At 40.4% G+C, this 23,375-nt stretch overlaps 1 protein-coding gene across 5 annotated transcripts in view; it reads left to right on the forward strand.

The window, feature by feature from the left end:
* The window catches only part of rimbp2b (RIMS binding protein 2b), a 92,754-nt gene that overhangs the window by 63,602 nt on the left and 5,777 nt on the right, over positions 1–23,375 (forward strand). For 4 of the 5 annotated variants that reach the window (XM_083554090.1, XM_083554091.1, XM_083554088.1 and 1 more), the window contains 12 exons: positions 3,757–3,908; positions 4,321–4,908; positions 5,359–5,499; positions 5,975–6,130; positions 10,528–11,196; positions 12,062–12,176; positions 12,583–12,708; positions 16,741–16,910; positions 17,676–17,844; positions 18,046–18,108; positions 20,761–20,861; positions 22,516–22,587. In XM_083554090.1, coding sequence (XP_083410216.1) covers positions 3,757–3,908; positions 4,321–4,908; positions 5,359–5,499; positions 5,975–6,130; positions 10,528–11,196; positions 12,062–12,176; positions 12,583–12,708; positions 16,741–16,910; positions 17,676–17,844; positions 18,046–18,108; positions 20,761–20,861; positions 22,516–22,587 — 2,522 coding nt within the window. Of the gene's footprint in view, positions 1–3,756; positions 3,909–4,320; positions 4,909–5,358; positions 5,500–5,974; positions 6,131–10,527; positions 11,723–12,061; positions 12,177–12,582; positions 12,709–16,740; positions 16,911–17,675; positions 17,845–18,045; positions 18,109–20,760; positions 20,862–22,515; positions 22,588–23,375 lie in introns of those variants that run through there. The other variant, XM_083554092.1, reaches the window with a different exon arrangement.

Below are 23,375 nucleotides of genomic sequence, written 5' to 3' on the forward strand. Positions count from 1 at the left end.
TCTCCCTTTCCACTTGGTCTCCTGAACACACAACATATCTACCTTTCTTCTCTCCATCATATCAGCTCCCTCTCTCCCTTTACCAGTCATAGTACCAACATTTAAAGTACCAACCCGAACCTCCACTCTCCTACACTTCTCCTTTTCCTGCTGTCTCTGTAGACGTCTTCCTCCTCTCCTTCTCCTCCTTCGGCCATCAGTAGCCCAATTTCCACCGGTACCCTGTCGGCTAACGATACCTGTGGCGGTCGTTGGTAACCCGGGCCTCGACCGATCCGGTATAAAATTCTCTTTCGTGATCAGCATATTTGATTTGGCACATGTTTTTACGCTGGATGCCCTTCCTAACGCAACCCTCCCCATTTTCCCGGGAATGGGACCGGCACTAAGAGTGCACTGGCTTGTGCAACCCTAATGGCTGGGTAACACATCATAAAAGAGCATCGCCTGAATATGTTTTTCAGTTGATTAAAACATGAAATGGTGTAGTGACGTCTGATCCGTTATGCTGGGAAATGTTGCCTGAATGCAGCACAGAGATTTTGCAAAAGGAGGTGAAGAACTTAGTGTTGGACAGTAATTAAGTAAATGTAATTTCTACTGTTCTTAAATAGTTTTTTTTTTTCACAACACCCGTGGTTTTATTTGCATGAGGTTTTGGGCTCATGATAATTTATTCGATATTAATCAGTGTTTGAGTCATTAATATCATTCTATTAATAGATAAATTGCTGAGAGTCACATTAGAGTCTTTTCACATCAACTGAGTTGATTAAGCGAAGGGTCTTGTGGCAAAAATGATAATAGGAACATAATAAATCATAACACTTTGGATATTTAAGTACATTTGAGCGCAAATACTTTTGTACTTTTACTCAATGAAAGTTTAAAGGGACACTTTTACTGGGGGTTTTCTGGTCACTTTCTAGTTTTACTGAGTATCAAAGATATAATCTACTACGTTCGTGATTCAAAAGATACTCCACTATTCTTAAATGTAATAAATTAAATACACTATATTCAATATAATTATAGATTTATAGATTTTTTTTATATTTAATATATTTTTTATATATTTTTGATTTAATGGCTTTATCAATATCTACATTTGGAGTATTGAAGGTACTAAATTTGATTTGTCTTTTTTGCGCCAAATGAACTCGTATGATTTTCAGGTACTTTTTACACCTCTGCCCCTTTACTACCACTGACTGATACAAAAGAACCATATTGGTGCAGAAGCATTGAGATGTTTGTGGCATTAGCGCTTGTGTATGCTAAGCTAAAATGCTTCCACAGTATACACCAGATCTTATGGATTTAATGTCCCAGTTATAGCTTGCTGCTGATTCTAGCTGTTTTGTTTTTTTGTTTTTTTTAGTATGCTAGCACACTAGTCACTTGCTAAATAGTATGATTATAAGAACCTCTTCATCTTCCCCTGATTTGAAAAATGAGAACGTTTCCTCATAACCTGCTTTATTATAGTGTGTCGGATCTATTGTTCGATGGCTTGTCAATTGTTTCCCATCATCTTTTCAAAATGTGGCTCATAAACCAAAATCTGAAAGCTGCTAATTGACACGAGAAAAGCAATGAATGCACGTGATTGGCTAATAGCGCTCTTATCGACAGGAGAGACAGGAAACGTCCCGACCGCTATGGACAAACAGGATTTTTAAATGAAGGACGAATATTCACATATTGTTATACTGCAGTTTCCTTGCTCTCGTCCTCTCTCTTTCTCTCGCTTCCTGGTTTTCTCATTCACTCTGGCAGTAATGTGAAAAACGCTGCTGAGTACATAGCGTATGTTCCAGGGCCTGGGGCGAGATCGCTACTCCTATAGAGCACATTGCGCGATTCTGATGGATGGGCACTCGCACGGGCAGAGCGCTGACGCAAGCAGCACACATACACCGAGTCTGTATTCACATTCTGGCCCAGATTTCAGCTGTAACACACACTTGCACGTTTATACACTCGCACACAAGCCTTGTTCACACAGACATGCAGGCTACAAGCGCAGTCATCCCACAGGACAAAAAGGAGACGTTTGTATGCTTTGTTATATTTAAAGACAGACAAAACATTGCACAAAGCCAAGAATCCTGGTCTAATAGAGTCTTTGATTTTTGACTCACTTCTGTTTTGCTATATATAGAGTGTTACATTTATACAAGTGTTTTTTGGGGGGTGTTTTCATCACACAGTAAGCTCTACGTTGATTGGGTTAGCTCTATATGAAGTGTCTGGAGACATCATGCCATTGAACCACCTTCTGCCAACGATAAAATGACAAATGTCATTGACTGACTGATGTACAATGTGTAGTGTACACTTTTTTTCCCCCGTATTTGTGAGAGCAAAACATCTAAACACGCCGTGTGACTTTAAGATCCAGTTATTGTAATATGCTGTGGAAAACGTGTTGTTGTACACTGCTTAAAAGTTGCACGAAAGGACTTTGGCCAGAAACCTTTGGCCAGAAAAGTGTACACATATCAAGCTAAGACTACTATATAACCCTGTGTACTGTACTGTATATACTGTGAATACTCACATGGATGTGTTCCTGTAGAGGGAAAACAGAAAGAACCCATGCTAAATAATACGGCTGTATTATTATTTAGTGTTGCTGGAAATAAAGTCAAATTAAAACAGATTTATGGTATGTTACTGAGCAAATTGTCTGAAAGTACGGTAAATTTTATTGATGATGAACCAATTTGCATACCATGTATGGGCAGTATTTCTAACTGTTTTGCTAGCTGTGCTAGTGTTTTTGCTAGATGTGCTAGTTTTACATGTATGGCATTTGAAAGACAACCTTATCCAGGGGAACTTACAATTATCGTATTTATACAAATGATTAGTTGATGATTGAAGCTCTTGTTTAAGGGCACAGCAGTTGCAGTTTGGTGGTGCTGGGGATTTAAACTTACAATCTTTTGAGCAGATGTCCTACACCTTTACCACTGAGCTTCCACTTCCAGACTAAAAATAGACAAACTAAAGAATGGAACCATTTGCAAATGTTTTTATCATTTGGTAGATAATCTTATTCAGAGCAATTTACAATCAGCCTATTTATACAACTGAGCATTTGAGGATCGAAGGTCTTGCTCAAGGGCATAGCAATGGCAGATTTGTGGTGCTGGGATCTGAACTCACACTCTTCTGATCAAAAGTCCAACACCTCAACCACTGAGCTATTATTTAAAAGCTTTCATGCTAGCTATGTTTTTGTGTTCTTTTACAAACTTTGTGGCAATTTAGTGTTCATACATTTAATTTATTCATTTAATCAATTTAAGTCCTTCTGAGGTGACTTTCTTTTCAAGTACTAGCTGTTATGGAAAATGTGGTGGAAATTAAGAATGGGAATTCTGTGTTGGTTGCATTGTTCATGGGTTTTTTTGTTTGTTTTTCCTCCACAAGCTTGAATAACACTATTTTCAACCTTGTTTTTTGACATGACTGAGATTCAAAACCATGATTACAGTTCCGTCTCATTTTTCATGATTCTTTTCGCACAATCATTCCAAACAAATCTTTTAGACTGGTTGCCTCACTGTCAGACAAAACCAGAGGTATACACAATGACTATCAAATAAAACAATATATATCTATATAAACAGACATTTCCGTTGTGGTGCATTTTTCCGTTTGTGGTTCTGAATGTCAGCCACTTTTATTACTGAGGTACAGCACAGCCAATCAGAGTGTCTTCTCTCTCTGTGTGCTCTCTTGAAGGTCCGCCTTTACCCCCGCAAGACGTCCAGGTGCATTGTGGGTCATCTCCAGGGATGCTGCAAGTGCGCTGGAAACCTCCTCCCCTCACACCAAGCGGCACCTCCAACGGCGCCAACGTCATGGGCTACATGGTCTGCACAAAAGGTCAAAAGGTTAGTAAACTCGTGGGATCAGAACCAGTCCAAGTTTTGATCTGATATCAGTCATTTGTGCTATTTTCTGCATTTATGTTGGTTGAGCATCTTGTAGGTTGGTGCTCTTTGTCGCCATCTGCTGAGTGATAGGTAGCGTAGCACATGCATCTGCATGCATATTTATGTACAGTTTGGTTCCTGTACCTGTAAATCCCAGGGGTCAGATGAAAAAAAAAGGCAGATGTAGAGGACAGGGTGGTATGGAGATGGATAAACTAAACTATCTTTCGGCTTGGAGATGGATATTCTCCTCTATTTATGGAAAAATGACGGCAATGAGTCACAATTGTAAAGAGAATTAATAAATACCTTATAAATTCTGAATAAAAGTGCTGATTAGTACATCAGTGTGTGTTTTGTGTGTCGACAGATCGCAGAGGTGATGTTCCCCACAGCGGAATACGTGACAGTTGAGCTGAATCGTATCCAGGGCCTGGAAGCACGTGAGGTTGTCGTACGCACCATTTCAGCTCAAGGCGAGTCGCAAGACTCCAACGCTGCCTCTATCCCACACAGCCTACTGCCGCCTCCACCACACCCTCCGCCACCTCCCTTTCCCCCAAACTACCCACAAAGCTTCCCTCATCTACAACCACAACTGCAACCAACACCAACCCCACACACACAGCCGCTACCTCCTCCTCACCCTCAACCCCAAATACACCCTTCACCTTCAGGTCAGCCTTTCCCCAAACCCAAACTCCTCCCAAGTGCCCGAGATGCCCAAGCCAAAGAGCCGGAGGCAGGCAGGAGGCAGTGCCAGCCCTGGGAGCCTCACCAACGAGCCCCATCGCCCCTGCCACCCCAAACCCCTGAGGTTCATGGCCTGGAGCCGCCAGCACCACCACCACATGTGACCCAGAGGATCCTGCCCCAGCCTCAGGGAACACCCATCTCCAACACGTTGGCTCGCGCCATGGCGAGGCAGGCGGCCCAGAGACATGGCGCCAACCACAAGGTGAACGCTTCATAACATGACACCTTACTTTTAGAGGAATGTGATACTGTATATACATTTAATGTATGACATAAAGGAAGAAAAAAGTCGAAACGAATTCAAAAATCATTAAACGAGTCGTAAAGCAGGATCTTTACTCAGCTTTACACAACTTCCCTGCCATAGGGGACACAATGATCAATTCTGTGTATAAACAGTGTGTAAAATTGTACTGGTTTTTATTTCCTGGTGATATCAGACTCTAAAAATCAGGTCACGACTAAACTTCAACTTTTACTGAACTTGGTCTTGAAGCAGAAGACTTTTTCTGGCTTTAATTAAAACATCACAGTGCATCATAGCATCTTCATTTTCAAGAGGAAATGTTTGATTACGGTGTGTGTGTGTGTGTGTGTGTGTGTGTGTGTGTGTGTGTGTGTGTGTGTGTGTGTGCGTGTGCGTGTGTTTTAGCCGGAAAGAAGGAACATCTTCAGTGAAAGGAATAATACTCCTCACTCAGACGAGGAGGACGATGTTTACGACTTGACCCACACCAGGCGTAGAGGAGCCTCAGTGGACGACTTTCTCAGGGGCTCAGAACTGAGCAGACATGTAAGACATAGGACATCAGCTAGACATTTGACAGAATATGAGCACCTTAACCACATCCACATTTTCAACAAAGCCTCACAGACTTGCTAATTTGGTTTTGTACACTGTAATCTTTAACCATTAAATTACAACACTATGAGACTACAAAACTTTATAGCCGAGTTCTGTAACCTTAAGGGGCGGCCATCTTGGAAAACCAGATGCAAGATGTGGGGACATACACTAGATTTCCAAAAGTATTGGGTCACCTGACCCCAGCTTCCTAACATTACTGGAATATGCAAAGAAAGAATTTCACTGTTCAATAGTTAGGGTAAGGTTTCCTCAGCTGACAATGGAGAACCCTTCGAAACTTGTTAATCTAGCATTATAAATAAGCATGTGGAGGGTCTATCATACAAGAGCTTGTATAATTAAATAGAGAACTGATTAGGCATCAGAATCTTCTTCTCATTCTCTCTCTCTCCCTCCCCAGCACCCACAGTACTCCCACAGCGAGGAGTACTGCACGGAGAGCAGCCGAGGTTCCGATCTGTCCGACATCATGGAGGAGGACGAGGAGGATCTGTACTGCGATATGCAGCTGGAAGAAGGCCGCCGGCGGAGCATCAGCTCACACAACGCGCTGAAGGTACGGAGCACACACTCGAGCATGCCGTGGTGTGTAGGACGCTTTTAGAGGATAGGAGGAAGTTATTATCCAGTGCAACCCAGTGATCGAAGTTACACAGGCACGGTTTAACACAAGGACTGCACAGATTAAAGGGAGGGACTGCACAGATTAAAGGGAGGGACTGCACAGATTATAGGTGGGGACTGCACAGATTAAAGGGATTGGAATTAGACTTTGAGGTTTCGGAAGATTTTTGGTTCGAGTAAAGGCTCAAGTCTTAATGGAGATTAATGAGGACGTAAACACTCTGCTCTTTACTGCGACTCGGTGGCTTTGCACTTAATTACTGTTCACTTTCAGGCAATGTTATGACCATATTGATTGTTTTTTTTCATGGGATGATATGTTTAGGGATCCTCTTGATGGCAAGATAACAAGATTACAATCAAAATGAACAAAAAACGAAATAGGGGTCATTTCCGTACTACATTTCCACATTTCGTATAAAAAAATAATAATTTTGCACACAAATATTGGAAAAAAATCATCTAAACCGAGTCACCAGTGACTTCTGGGACGTTTACAAATCTTGCTATTTATAAGATAAGCTTCATCCTGACAGTGAGGTAGAAGTCTGTCTGAAGTAGTCATGACTTTGGAAGGTTTACTATTGGGATATATTAAGTGCTGTAGTGAGAGGGTTACACATAAGGCTCTGTTGGGCTCCAGTGGCTTTGAGCTGCCCCGGATTGAGGGGAGTGTTGGGCCAAAAATGAAATCCTCCCATTATTCCACTAACCTTGAATGCAGCTGAGACTTTTCATGATTCACACCCAGGCAAAAAATCTGACTCCTACAGATTTATTCATCTGGTTAAAAATAACAAGAAAAAAAAAAACCTTGTAATTATTTATTATATAATATTACATACATATCTTAGCAATCTAGTATTTCAAATGTGGGCATAGTGATACCATTGTGTGATTATTAATATTAATATTTTCATAGATACTAAAAAGTTTTAATCTGTCCTGTGTCCAGTGTCCTGCCTCCATAAACCGAACAGTGGATTTTATTTTGGTCCAGCTCTCTCTTTAACATCATGCAGTCATGTTTCATACAGAGCTTTATTTATTTTTTTTTTACAAAAGAGCTAAATGGCTTCAACAGTTCTCCATAGCAGTCTGGGAGAACGTATACACACGTCAGTGTAGGCGACGTGCACCTTTTAAGTTCTGCCTGACTGGGGATTGGGAACTGCTGCTTTTCCACGAGACTGTACGCGCACACGACGCATGCATTAACGCACGCTTGTAGGCATTTTTTAGGCATTTCAGCACAAAGCTGTACGTTCTGTATGACTCGGATTTCACGCATACATACGTGTCATGCCTTTTTAAAGACTTTTCTTATCTAAGACATTCATATTTGTGAAATCTGCTTTGAATATGCCAAGTAGTACAGTGTACTATGAGATATCTGTAACAAAGTTTATGTTTAAATTAGGGGTGAAATGGTATACAATTATATAATATATAATATATAATGCCAAATGTATCTAGTGTGCTGGGACCAGCCTCATAAAGGTTCCTATGCCATGTCTTTTTTATAAACAGTTTATCTAGTGAGCACTATTTCACAGCAAGGGGGTAAATACTTATAGATTTACAAGCGTTATGTTTTTATTTTGTAACCTGTTAACATAATTTTCTTCCTATTTTAATATAAGATGATTTTTTTGTTTATTTAAGTATTGAATTAATATGTAAGGAAAGACACTTAATGTATATACACTATATGGACAAAAGTATTGTGACTTTTTCAGCCATATTTGGTTCTTTCCCAAACTCTTAGCACAAAGTTTGAATGTCTTTAGATGTTGTAGAATGTGTTTTCCTTCACTTGACTTAGTGTTTTAAACCCTACCAAACACCTTTGGGATGATTTGAAATGCTGATGGCACCCCAGACCTCCTCACCTCACTTACATCAGTACCTGATTTTACTAACACCCTTATGGTTGAATGAGCACAAATTTCCATAAAATCTAGTGGAACATCTTCCCAGAAGAGTGGATGTTCCTATAACAGGAAATGGAAACTAAATACAAAATGGGTTGTTTAAGAAACACATACTAAAAGTAACAACACTAACAGTCCATAAACTACTGTCCATATAGTGTAACTTGGAATTTTGGATTCGACATTTAATTTCTTTAAATCTTCATCTCTGTATTCCATAAACACAGATTTAATGATGATATACTTTCATCCTGAGATATTGTTACACCCCTAGTTTAAATGTATGTAAACTGTAGAAGTTCTAATGGTCGGTTTGATATTGCAAAACAAGTTGCTTAAGCTGTGATGAGGCTGTTTGGGAATCTCATTTAAGTGAGCAGCTCTCATTTAAATGGAATGAATATTCACTTTTGGTTCAGTTTTGTCTCACGCATCAACTTCTTTTCCCTTTTGCTTCACTCAGTGTCAGGAAATTAATCTTGTTAATACACGTCTCCTTCCGGCATGCTGAACACGCCACGCCAAACCCTGACATTTCAGCTTCAGTTGCCGAAACGGTTCTCCGACACTGTAAATATCGAGACCGAAAAAAAGAATTGTTTTTTTTTTTTTTCTCTTTTGTCATATTTGATCATCTTTATTTTGCCATCATATCATTTTGTTGAATTTCTGAAAGGGTGTGTGCTTAAGAAAAGTTCAATCTAATCGTATGAATATCTTTGTATATCATTACTGTATTCTAGTTCGGGGGAAAAAAATGAATAGGGGCGTATTACCATAGATAAATCAGTCAAGTGTCATATTTTTAGAGCACCAGTATATATTTCTTTATCATGGCCACTGCAGTCAGTGTGCACAACTTCCATCTTCAAATGAGAAACAAGTCGAGGCATGCCTGAGATGACCGCTGGTCTTATTTAAGGAACTCATTCGTAGGATATCAGTGGATTTGTCCTCTTTATGGTGTAACCGGTCATGACATAACAGTGAATATGTAAAAATAAAATCTAATTTAAGCCCCATTACATTCAGGGATTGGTTCAGTAACAGTGGCTGTGGACCAAAAAGGAGCACGCTGTAGCAAAAAGGATAACTGAAAGCATTCAAATCAAAAGCAATATCAACCTTAAGTCTGTTTTTAAGTCTGTTTGGTTATAATGCTGCAAGCTGGATTCTTATCAGCCTCGGTCAGGTTTGATAGAGTGCGTTGCCCCGAGCACTGGCTAGACATTTACAACATGTCCCAATGCCAGTCCTCCATTTTCTTGGCTGTGTGTCATCGCAGAAACTTTTGTCCTGTCTGAGGTTTTTAGCAGGTGTTCCTTAAAGGATCTCTCTCTGTCATACTATTCATTTATTTTCTCAATTTGACCTCCTGAATGACTTTAATTGTCCATTCTGGCGTAATTTTGCAGAAGTGGTTGTACTTCTGGCAGATTTTCCCAATTGCATTCAAACCCTCTGGAATTCCATCAACATGACCTTTAGAACATCTCCTTGACTATCTGGAAGTCAAGGAGATTTATTATTCTTTATTAGAAAACTGGTAAAAACAAGATAAGATGACAAGAACTTGACGCGAAATGGTCTCTAAATCCTCTGCTATTCATAAAAAAATGGTTTTAGGTCACTTTTAGGTCAGAAACGTATGTTTTATGTTTGCATGTTAGGGTTGGGAATTCTACTAGTTAGTACTTGAGCATGAGGGGAATCAATGGTACCACAAGAAGTTCCATTTGACAGAAATATTATACTTTTTTTGGAAACATTTCATGAATTTAAACTTAAATTTGAAGATGGAAGTAGGTTTGAAGTGATACACTGAAACAGACAGAAAAAACTGGTGAATTTTGATTGAGATCATCACTATAATGGTTTCTGTTCCCATAATATCCTTGACATACAGGTTTTCTTTTTGTTATGTTACTCTTGCTTTTTTTTGTTAAAACCTTTTGTTTTTTTATTTGCCAGCTCATTCATTAAAGTCTGTGTGTGAAATGATCCTTCAAGAATTTTCCTGTTAGGTTATTGCCCTCATATTGAGTAGGTCGTGCATCACGCGCTCCTTCTTCAAACCCATTTTTGGTATGGTCCGTGTTTTCCTGACTGGTTCCTTCCACAGATTCCCGTCCGCAGCATGGCACGCCCGTCGCAGAATGAGACTGCATGCTTTATACTTCAGCCACAGCCTCTTGGAACTAATCCTGTCTTTATTTTGTCTTTTCCTTTTTTCCCCAATCTTTGTTTTTATTTTCGCGCACGGTTGTGTCTTCTCTGGCTGTCCTAACAACTTCAAACTAAACTCCAAACTGCGAAACAAAAAATCAATTGCAATTTCTAATTGTAATACATTTAACCGGTGGATTTTGCCTTATTGGATGGTGCTTTATTAAAGGCGTACTACAGACGCCAGGACCTGATGGAGGAGCAGGATAGCTGTAACTGGGACCTGCAACGAGAGGTGGTGCGCCAGCGCTCGATTCGCTCCCCCAAGCGCCTCCACAGCATCCCTGAGGTGGCCGAGGAAGAGCAGGAAGCCGGGGCGGAGCAGAAAACACGAAAGGAGGAAAAAGCAAGAGAGTCTGAACGGCTTTCTGCAAACACCAACATTCTGAAGCAGTTCCAGCGGCGCCGATGCTTTTCAGCGGAAGACAGAACCTTAACATGGGGCAGCCGGCAGAACACAAAAAGCCCAGACAGTGGCCTGGACTGTGGGAGCGAGGACGAGAGCTTACTGGCCCCCCGCAGTGGCTGGAACTGGCATTGCAGCAGTAGCATCCACAGTGAGGGCCCCGCAGAGCGCCGTGCACTGGCGACAGGCAGGAAGAGGACTCTCACACGCCAGTGTGGCATGGAGGAGGACCTACTGGACGCAGCCGGTGACTTGAGGGAGTCATACCACCACTACTACCGTCCACATATCTATCACCATCTTCACCATCTCCATCGGCCTCGGCACAGGTTCCGGAGCGAGAGCAGGCTGAGCGAGGTTGGAAGAAGCTATAGCAGGGACATTAGGGCTCACTCTGTGGCCAGACTCAACAGAGCTGTGGATGAACCACTGGTGTGTGTCTACAACCCCACCCCACCCCATTCCTCTTCCAGTGTCCATCTCCTTCAATCCGCATCATTCACCAACTGCTTTGCCCCTTCATTGTCAAGCAGTAAAACCATTCCTGTTCTTCCTTCTCATTTAATGGGTCCATTTCCTTGTATTTTTGTTTTCGTTCTTTTTTTTTTCAGATGTTCAAAAGGTTTCCGAAAATTTGCGTCATGGTCATTTATTGGTTGGTTCAGCTGTTTTTGTTTGTTTGTTTGTTGCTTTTTTTGGTATCATGTGGAATTCCTTAATAGAATGTGAAGTGTGTTTTTTATTTTAATTTTTTATGAACGTGTAGGTTTTTTTTATTCGCAATTACCTAAAGGCCATTTCTGAGTGTTTCTTGTTCCTATGGATTGTGAGCAGCCGCTCATATTACAGTGACAGCCAGCATGAAGATGTTCATGTAACACACAGCGCACACACAAATGCTTCTTCAGGACCCGATTTGGAAGGCAGCAACATATTAATGATGGATCAGTAGATTTCTTACTCCTTAATGGTAAGAAATCAACAGTATGATGTTTCTGAGCTATTTTTTTTCCACAAAGCCAAAGACAAATTACTGAACAAAAACCTAAATGGTCTTTAGCTAAACATCTGAGTTGAAACCCTATTCATGTCGTCCTTGAGGGTTTGTTTTGAATGTTTCTGTTCAATGTTTTTTGACGAGTTCATCCTCCTTGGTTCTTTAAATCACTAGTTGTAAATATAGAGATAAAATATTGTTTGCAAAAGCATGAGTCCTTATATATATTTATATGGGATTAGTAATGAGCACAAGGTTTGCTTCTTCATAAGCTGAATGCTTTATTGTCTACATTTGAAGACTTTAGGGAACTCTTCCTCCATGGGCCGTGCAGATCGACTGGAGCAGTCCAGCCATCGGATGAGTCAAGGATGTCCACCCCCTCAACGAAGGCCCATGATGGTTCCTTCCATTGGTTAGTGAGGTCACATCCTGTGTGGGATAATCTCTGCCTCTTTCTCTTTAAGATATCCATTTTGTTGTGGCACCTTTTTCCTCGTTATGTGTTTACCAGCATGTCATTGCTGACATGGACTCTTATGAACAGCACTGCTTGATTTACTGATTTACTGTGTATCCTGTTTGACTGCACCATCTGCTCATATGTTAATCAGTTGGAACCTGGCTGTTTTACTCATATGTAGCACTTGATGGCAGATGTGGGATCCGTTTACTTCTTGCCGCTCATAATGCTAAATCCCAGCGCTCATGTGCGAGGCAAACCGATCTCACTAACATCTCCACTCCATGCTCCTTCATGATCAGACCGGTTTGTAAGAAGAGAAACCGTGGCCGTAACGCTTTGATTGGTGTTTCCTTAGAGATCACAATGGAGAATATCAGTGAAGGGAGTGAGGAGAACCACTCACCTGTCAAGGATGACGTTTACTATGGCAGTGTAGTGTGCTACAGGAAATGCCCACCACTACGCTCAGAGGAACCATATGGTACGTGCAGTGGCAAAGATAGACGCAAATTAGATCAGCTAAAAGATTGAAGTTGCTTTAGGTTTCATGAGTTCCTTAATAAATAGTGGAGGGGAACCCATGCTCGAAGAGCTGACAGCTTAGAATTTGTGGCCTTATGTCGTCTCTCCAAACATTTTGTTCCCCCTTTTATTTTTGTTGTTGTTAAACTCTGATGGTGGGAACAGTGTGTTGACTGTCCTCAACTTTACTGTATGCTCCTTAAGCCCAAAAAAACATTTTTATATCTGAATCCTTCTCTCCCTCCATCGCTATCACTTTTCTAACAGTGGCTTGGACTTTCTACACTTGAATTCTATTCTGCATGAACAGCCTCAGGCAACATATGTGTTTCTTCACTCTTAAAAATATTTTTTAATAGGGTTCAGAAAATATTTTTCAGAGCAGCTGTCTGGGTTGGGGTTTGCAAGTGGTCCTGTAATGGATTGACGCCTTATTCAGGGTGTATTCTTGCCTTGCATCCAGTGTTTTTTAGAACAAGTCTCCTTAGCATTTAAATCCTGATCTTCCATGACTAGGATTTAAATGTCCATGATGTCTGGGCAGGAAGGATGTCATACTCTCTCTCCCTTGTCAGTCACAATGACACTGGCCAGGTAGATAGCGATTTCCTCTGCTTCAATAGATTGTCTCTGGGATTTGTATGTAATCCTAGTTCCATGAAGGAACAAGATGCTTTGGGAACGCTTTCGCATTGTCCACGCTCTGAATCATGTATGTAATTTGGCCAACGAAGAGACACAATGTCACTGGCAGGGTGACGTCATGACCAGAAAGCTATAAAACATGCATGCGGTGGAGCCGACGCTAGCTTCTAAAAGGAGAAGAAAGCGCCGCAGAGATGCAGGGAGAGTTGCTTGGAGACTCAGCGTCTTGTTCTTTCAGAGAACTAGGGTTACATATGTAACCCTTCATCAACAACCATTTGAGAACAAGTGTCAAATCATGCCACACTGACCAGTCTCTGCCTAGTATAAATTGGCACAGCTAGAGTGCAGGACAGAGGAGCCAGGAGTGGCTCTAAGGTCAAGGTTATAGAACCTGATAAAGGTTAGTGGGGTGGACAAGCCCACAGCATTGCAAACACCTAAGGGCCATCTGCAGCCTCCAGCACAATGGCCAAGTCCCACTCAGGCACTCTGGGTTGCAACCCGGGCCTCTGCCTCCGGGTGCTTCCGGACAGTTGTGCCCGCATGACGGTTGAATCCAACACTAGGCCTTAAAAGGGGGTTCTCTGTACTGGAAAAAGCACAATCTTCTTATCATTTAGTTTTAACACTTTGTGAAGGTGCAGTGTGAGAGTACAAGACCGAACAGAAGGACCCGATATTGGTAAGCTTTGCCCTAAAAATGAAAGCTCAAGAACCTCCTTTGAGCCGGAAGGATATGTGGAAGTCCTTAAGATCGATCATTACAAACCAGTCCTTGGACCTGATTTGAGACACGACCTGCTTGAGTGTGAGCTTCCCGAACCTGTGCCTCATTAGCGGAGGTTCAAGAAGTGTAGATCTAGAATAGGACGCAACCCCCCCATTCTTCTTGTTAACCACAAAGTACCGGCTGTAGAACCCGGCCTCTCTGTCTAAAGGAGGGACCACCTTGATGGCCTCCTTCCTTAAGAGAGTGAGTACTTCTTGTTCCAGAACCAGAGCCTACTTGGGTCCCACCAGAGTAGGACACAACACTACACAAAGAAGTAGCCCTTTTTTACAGTGCACAGGACCCACTAAAACACATCTGGCAAGCTTTTCCAGGCTGTAAGGTAGTCTCTATAGGGAAACCAGTCTCTCAAAACTGGTCTCTGGATCGCCCAGAGCAGCTGGAGCAATGCCCTTCAGCAGTTGGGGCCTCCTGAGAGGCGGCGGGTCTCCATGATCCGGTATGAGGTAGAGGAAGACACCCGCTGGAGGTCCTTGTTCTCTGAAGCCTGGTATGCCCGCAACACATCCATTGTGTGGAGGCAACCGGCAGCCTGACCCCCTGCTGCGTAAGCCTTGCCCACAAAAGCCGAAGTTGATTGCAAGGGCTTGGTGGGCAGAGCCAGGGCCAGATAACAGCTAGTGACTTTTCAACCTAGGGCATTGTCCCATAACTTCTACTGGGGGAAGAAATCACCGAACGGCATGCTTCCGAACCCAGAAAGTGAGCACTGGACCCGACAGGTAAGCCCATCTCTAAGCCCTCTGCCAGATCCACTTCCAAGCACCATGACATCTGACGCTGCCTTGCTGCAGCAGCAGGAGAGAGCCGACTGAGCATGCTCCTCTCCCAAGCAAGCTACACACAAGCTGTATATATATATTTGTATATATATATATATTTGTATTCTTTTTTTCTTAATTTTCTCTCACATTGACACACACACACAGAGCGCTTCCTGATCAAACAGAAGCTTCCTGGTTGTGAGGTTACCCCCCGCCGGTGACGTCGCATCTCTCCGTTGGCCGGATTAAACACGTGATTCCGTGATTCAGAGTGTGGATAAGGCGGAAGCATTCCCAAATTGCTGTTGACGCAAATCCTGAAAGGGAAGCTGGTTTCAGGCTACTCTAAAAAGCATATGCTAACCTTCACCCTCCTAAGGGAACTTTTAGAAAAAAAAGGCGGGCAAAACATGTTCTTCTTTAAAAAAACAAATAATGATTCTCATGTAGAGTCACTAGAAAGAACTATATCTTAGATTTAATTTTAAAAGGCAAGTCAGGGAGCAATAGTGTAGTACAGGTATATCCAGCATCGTGGAATGTTCCATAACTTGCATGGACTCATGGATGGTTGTTCCCATCCTGCCCAGTGTGCAAATTACTATTATATTTGATTAATAGTAAAATTATAGTTATGGATTTAGCTGCACGATTTAAATCTGTTGTGGTGTTTCTTCACCACGCATGGTTACTATGCATGCTTTTCAGTTTGACACTTGTCTGAGTGTTAGATTACTGCAAATTTACCTCAAATGGACTTGAGCAAGACTTAGTCAGTATTTGGTGTTTATAATGTAAGTAATTGTAGGTTATTTCGCTCAAAACCTTTGTTTTTTGCACCCCTCATTTGAGCTTTTCATTTGAACTTATATCATATGAAGTGATATGATATATGAGGTGGTATCAAAATGTTTCGAAATTAGCTCTGTTTACAAAAAAGTACTTTATTTGTTAAATTTTACACACTATCAACTTAAAAATATTCCCCTTGCACAGAAATACAGCGCTCCCAGCGTTCCTGCCACTTCTCGAATGTGTCCTGGAAGTCTTAATTTAGTGGAATGTCAAGCACCTTCTGCGATTGGCGCTGGATCTCCGCAGTGGTGTCAAAATGGCTACCTTTGAGCTGAATCTTCATTTTCGGGAAGAGGGCAATGTGCGCAGGAGCAAAATCTGGCAACTGGCAATCAAAAAACAATGATTACGACTCATTGCAGCATCGCCGTAAAATTGCTAAATCAGGTTAAATGTGGCAAATTTGCCGTTTCACACAGAATTTAATGTTTGCTTTTTGTTTTAAGTTGCTGTCCATGATAAAATAGCAGACGTGGTAACGCCTGTGGTCAGATTAGCCCCAGTTGCTCCCCATGTACACAGAACACTGACTTATGCTCCCTGTGACTGGGCGTACAGTCTTGTGCTGCTATCTGCTGGTGTGTAACAAAACTAGCCTCGAAACTTTTTAATGCCGCCTCATAGATCCAGTTAGTACGCAAATTTGTGCCAAACTGAATAATAAACTTTAGACACCAAACATGTTCTTGCCTGATCGACTACATTTGTGGAAAGTGCAAAATTACTTATTACTTGCATTTTATTTTTGGTTTATTTGTTTTATACTATTTTTTATATTACTTTTTTAAATAGCTAATAGGTTTTTTGTTACATTTTCCTCAATCAAACTGATTTATTGTGCATCAAATTGCCAAAACGCTTCCCAAAACCTTTCAGCGGCAGTCTCTGTTCTGGTTCTGAGAGTAGCAGTGGCTGTGCACTTCTCGTTTTTTAGGCGGTTACAGAGGACGAGCCAGGCGTTCACCAGACTACTTTGATGATTCGGAGATGGACAACCTGGCCAGGATTTTTGTAGCACTGTTTGACTACGACCCCCAGTCCATGTCCCCAAACCCTGACGCAGCAGTAGAGGAGCTTCCCTTTAAAGAGGGGCAGATCATAAAGGTGGGCCATGAGGCTTCTGCTGTGTGTCTGTGCTTGATGTAGATCCTTTAAAAGTTTGAGACTGGCACATGCTTTAGTTACTGTCTAGAACAGGGGTCTTTAATGTTTTTAAGGTCAAGGACCACTTAGGCAATAGAGACATGGGGCAGGGACCCCCAATACAAAACATTGCCAATGATATTAATAAAAACCAATCATATTACACCCAGTTATATTATATTAAGACAATTAGACCTAGGTTTTTATTTACCATGCATCATTTTCATATATATATATATATATATATATATATATTTTTTTTTTTTTACATTTTTTAAAAAGATTTATGCATCATAACAAACATATTTTGCAATAAAAATTTAATTTTTCTATCAGGTGGAATTTTTTCCATTTACATTAACTTCAGCTTTAATTTGAATAAAAATTAATATTTAATTTTACTGTCAGGTGGACAATTATACATTTACATGAACATCAGCTTTGATTTTTAAAACTGTATTGTAGTAATTATAATATTTTTAATGAAATATTAGATTTTCTTTTATGTTTTTACTGATTTGTGATTCAACAGACCCTAGATCTAGAACCTGCTCATGCACTAGCATTTTAAAATGCAAGCAAGTGGAGCTATCTCTGTTTTCAATTCATTTCTGTTCTGTTTATTTTAACATTTTCTTGCTCATTTTTCTATTTTTATTGCATTCTGTTCTATTGTGTTACATTTAGTGTCCTTTTTTTGTCCCCTGTTATCTGCTTGTGGTTTAGGTGTTTGGAGACAAGGACATAGACGGGTTCTACAGAGCGGAAGTCTGTGGTCGTAGAGGTCTCATCCCCTGTAACATGATATCTGAGATTGAGACAGAGGATGGCGAGATGATGGACCAGCTTCTCCAGCAGGGCTTCCTACCCCTAAACACACCAGTCGAAAAAATCGGTACATTTGATTTAATTCTCCTTAATTTGCTCTTCCTCTTCAATAAATATCCCTCTCCTGCTTCTTTCTAATTTGCTTAATTTTCTATCCTCAGACCCCGAATCTTACCCTTTTTTTGGTATAAAAGTTATCCAATCCTATGCTTGCTTGCACTTCTCATCCTGCTTTCCTTTTCCTCTTCCTTCCTTTTCTGTTTTCAAGTCAACTGCAATCGTTTCAAAGATGGCCGCTCGCTAAATCGCAGGTTTCGGAAATCCAAGAGAGGTTTGTTTTCCCTTTCAGGTTTTTTTTTCTGTTCATTCCTTGCTGTCCAAGATGAATCCCAATTTGAAAGTGCCACAAAGACATTGTTCTTCCACTGCATTGCTTGTACTTTTTATTTACTACATAAAATAATTATTTAGCAATTCTTGGAAAAGTTTGCTTTATTTTCCTAACTTTTATTTGTCAGTAATTTTCATGTCATGTCTATTTTATGTTGCACTTTTTACAGATAAACACCTTATTGAGCTCTAACTGTATGTGCAAGTATATACCAGGTGGTATCCAAAGGTTTCAAGACTCATGGTGCGTTACCACATATGCGATTTTATTATGTACAGCAAGTTAGAACAAAGAGCAAACGTGAAATTCTGCCACAGAGACGTTTGACATGACATATGGCGATGCTGCAACGATCGAGGTGTTTTAAGTGGTACGCTTAGAGCATTAGAACCTCACTGGAAGATGACAAGAGATCAGGAAGACCTTCGATGAGCTCAACCACCCAAAAATGTTTTAAATATTCTGCAACTTGTGCATAATGTTCCTCAAAGAACAATCCACATAATCTCTCTTCCACACCCACCCTGCTCGCCAAATCTCCTGCGAACCTCACCTATTCCCAAAGATGATGATCTTCAAGGCAAGGCAATGTGCAGCTTGTATAGCAGTACAGATTTACTGTCCTCTAAAAATAACTCAACATAGACCCATTATTGTCTAAATAGCTGGCAACAAAAGTGAGTACACCCTAAGTGTAACAGCTGTATGTCATTTAACCATGCAAAGCCACATGTCCTGTTCTTTATGTACATGTTTTTATCTGCTTTAAATGACCATACAAATTTGTGTATCTTGTATTAGAGCAGTTAAAATTTGGTCCTTTGAATACAGTTCTCTCATAATAACAAACACTCTCTGAGAAATTCAGAGTCCTCGTGCTGTGCAGAGGTGCGGAAACTGCTTCAAAAAACATACGCATGAGTGCTGCAGCATTGCTTTAGAGGTTGCAGAAGCAGAAGGTCCGCTTGCAACTGCAACAAATCAGTTTGCATGACCGTCGTCTCAGAAGGAAGCCACTTCTGAAGCTGGCTCACATGAAAACCTGCAAACAGTTTGCTGAAGACAACCTGTCCAAGAGCATAAATTACTGGAATCATGTCTTGTGGTCTGATAAGACTAAGATAAACTTGTTTGGTTCAGATGGTGTCCAGCATGTGTGGCGACGCCCTGGTGAGGAGAACCAAGAAAATTGTGTCTTACCTACAGCATGGTGGTGGCAGGATCATGGTCTTGGGCTGCATGAATGCTGCTGGTACTGGGGAGCTGTGATTCATTGAGAGAAACATGGATTTTAACATGTACTATGACAAGAACAAAAGAAAAGAAAAGAACTGAACTGTAAAAAATGGCCTGTTCACTGAGTCGACTCTTTTCGGTGAACTATATTGTACGGAATATTGAGTTGAATCGATAGTGGATTTTATCGATACCGATAGCTAGGTTGGATCGTATTTGGCAATAATCTATTTATCAATATTTGAATAGTTGAAAAATTAATACTGAATTTAAAAACCAAATATAAAACGTTATGTAAAATAGTAGTGGACTTAATAAAAATAAATGTAATTTCAATGCTCTGGCCTTTGTAAGGACATTTAAAGTTGGCCATTTGAAGCATGACTGTTTGGATTTAAGTTAAATGGTAACTCTTTAAAGTAAGATTCCATTTGTAACATTAACTTAAGTTTACAAATGCTTTAGAAGTATTGTTTATTGTCAACATTTATAGTACATATTTTAAAATTACGTTATTTTCATTTTATCTGTTAACTTTAGTTAATGCACTATAAGCTATCATGAATGGGGTACAGTGCGTAGTCTGTCGTGTCAAAACAAAAAATGCGTGGCATTAGTGATCCACCTCTAGAGGCCACTCTTATATTGTATTGTGACAGCAACCCAGAAAAACTATCAGTATGGATTTTTGCTGATAGTTCTAGCGATCAGCTATTGGTGCTGATTAATCTGCAAAACCAATGAATCAGTCAAACCTCTACTGTATAGATGTATACAGTATACTGTATTTTTTTACCTCTTTCTTTGGTAATTGTTGGCAATGATTTTATCTTTTCAGATCATTTTATTGCTTAAATGCTTTTGCAATGAATCTCTTTTTTCCCATATTGATTTGTTTTTGAGCATGATTGGTGAGTCCTGTGTTAGGGCAGGTGATTAAATACCAGGATGAATAGAAACGAGTGATTTGAACGTAACCCATCGTGACAGCACAACATGTATTTGCTGTATTTACAAATATTTAAATGGATTTCATAAAATACAATGCATATTAGTGTTATCTTAATTAGGAGGTATGGTAAGAATTCGGATATTCAGATGCCAAAACAGTATACTTTTATGTCAATTCACGGAGATGAGCGAAAATCCCCCTTTCTAGCTGCCATTCCATTCGTGAGCTGAACTAGCAACCTTAATGTAGGATGTTATGCCGCGTTAACATGTTGGTCATTAGTGTTGAGTTCTCATAATAATGTGACATTCATGTTCTTACTCATTGAAGACTCGCGTCTATTTGCATACTGTTCAAATTTCTTTTTTATCTTTATAATATCATCTTTGTTCACCCCGTTGCAGAGCGGAACAGGAGGAGTGGACGGCACCCGATGTCCACGCACCGGATGGTGGCTCTGTATGACTATGACCCCAGGGAGAGCTCGCCAAACGTAGATGTAGAGGTAACAAAAAAATATAATTTTGAGGTTCACTTACCAGGATTCAAGCCTTTTCTTTTTCTAATACTGTATGCCTTTTGCTTTTAGATTAAATTAGACAAATCACTTATTTAACCTCTATAAATAGCTCTAAAAGAGCATTGATTTGAGACAAGAAGACAGCACTTATACACATGGTTCAGCAGTTTCAGCATCTAAATGCTCAGCATACACTAGCGCTTGATGGATGCAACAATTTCGGGTTGTAATTCTTCTCAGTTAACTCTCTGCTTCTCGCTCTTAGAAATATCATCCACCAAATGCCATTTCATTTAATTAGACTGGAAATTAAACTTGTGTTTTAATATACACGATATAGACAAAGGTTTGTGGACACCTGTGCATAAGATTGTTTTGTATATTTTGAGCATCCCATTCCACATTGAATCCACATATGCAGTTATAATAACCTCCACTCTTCTGGGAAGATGTTCCACTAGATTTTGGAGTGTGCTTGTGGAGATTTGTGTGAGATTCATTTAGCAACAAGGGTGTTAGCAAAATCAGCTATTGATATAGGTTAGGGTTGAGCTCTATAGCAGATCTTCCACTCCAAACCATGTAAAGCATATCTTCATGGAGATAACTTTGTGCAAAGGGATATTGTCATGCTGGAACAGGTTTGGGTCTACTAGTTCAAGTGAGGGGGAAAATGTCTTGCTCTAGTATCCAAAGATGTTCTACACAATTGTGTGACTACAACTTTGTGGGAACAGTCAGGAAAGATAGAGAAGGATTTACATATGGCTGGAAAAGTCAGGTATCGCAATACTTTTGTCTATACGGTGCATATCAGGTTTAAGTAATTGTATAGCATAAGGACAATAAGGGCTTTAAATCTTATGCAGAAGGCAACAATCTGTTCCCCTTTAGGAACTCAAGCTGCGTCAACAACGCTTTGGGAATGCTTCTGCGTTCCAAGTGTGTAATCAGTCCAACAGAAAAGCGTGACGTCACTGGCGGGGTGACATCACGACCAGGAAGCGATTAAAGCACATGCAGTGGAGACGGAGCTAGCTTCTGTTTGTTCAGGAAGCGCTCTGTGTGTGTTTGTTTTTTGGAGCGTTTCGTTACCTCTGGAAACCAGGGTTACATACGTAACCTAGAGACGTTCTTGAACTCGATGTAGGGTGGTAGAGGGTGCCAATCACTTACATCATAATCCAAGTCCTGGTCTCATTATTGCATAAAGGTTTCAAGGTTCAAACTCTTTTATACCTACCTGGGAATTCCCTCTCTTTGGCCCACTAAAGGACATACATTTAATATAGAGGTGGTAGACTTTGGACCAAAAGTTCACAAGTTCAACTCCCACCACCACCAATCTGCCACTGCTGGGCCCTTGAGCAAGGCCCTTAACCCTGAACTGCTTGGTTGTCACTCTGGATAAGGGTGTCTGCCAAATGCTTTAACTGTAAATGTAAATATATGTGTTTAGTACCACAAATGTTCACTGTTTCAGCTATTGATTAAACAATTTGTTGTATAAGCATCTCTTATCTCCTTTACATTTACACCCTGGGACTTCTCAATATCTTGTTTTTATTTTTAAAAAGGCAATAAGTATGTAGCATTAAATGAATAAATTGCTAAACCTGTCTTTTTGTGTGTTTCTCAGGCTGAGCTGACCTTCTGTGCTGGAGATGTGATAGCGGTGTTCGGGGAAATCGATGAAGACGGGTTTTATTATGTAAGTAAAGTTTTGTGTGATAGATTAGAGCGATTCGGTGCTGTGTGACGAGTGAAAATGTTGTCGACTTCAATCGTTTAATCAGTATTAAAACTGGGAAAGTTACATATATTCAGAGTTGAGTTATGCACCCGCTTGAGTTGTATTTCTGAGCAGCCACTCAATGGCAGATTTGTTTCATTTCTTTGCTTTCAAAGGAAATATCGCATCAAATAACAAGTCAAATTATTGCACACATTTTACAGGCAATTTGTATATTTGTAAATGTGTTTTTGACATGGTAGAATAAATGAACTAAAGACAAGATTATCTCATATCTAACAAGATAAAAAAATTTAAATGTGTTATAGGAGTGGCTTGTTTTGACATTTATTACAGCTCAAAAATACTATTAAACATTTAGTATTAAACAACAAGTACAGCTACCGTATTTTTTGGACTATAAGCTGCTACTTTTTTCCTACGTTTTGAACCCCGCGGCTTAAACAATGAAGCGGCTAATTTAGAAATTTTCCCTGGGTTTTTCCCGGTTTCACAAACTTCAAGCCAAAAAACTGAACCCCATAACATTAGACCAATGAAATTTCCGAACGGAAACTTAAAAATGCACCTCACCTGTGTTCTGAGCTGGACGTCATCGGGAAAAAACTTCCACCGGTGTTGATTTTTAAATGCACGACGATTCCAAAAAATAAACTCCTAAAAGAAATAGTTGTGAAAGGAAGGAGGAAGACAGTGAACAATGACTTTCTTGGTCGGCTACTGTTTAGATACAAGCCGTTGTAGCG

This window comes from Silurus aristotelis, assembly GCF_946808225.1.
Source record: "Silurus aristotelis genome assembly, chromosome: 11".
NCBI classification, from domain to species: Eukaryota; Metazoa; Chordata; class Actinopteri; order Siluriformes; family Siluridae; genus Silurus; species Silurus aristotelis.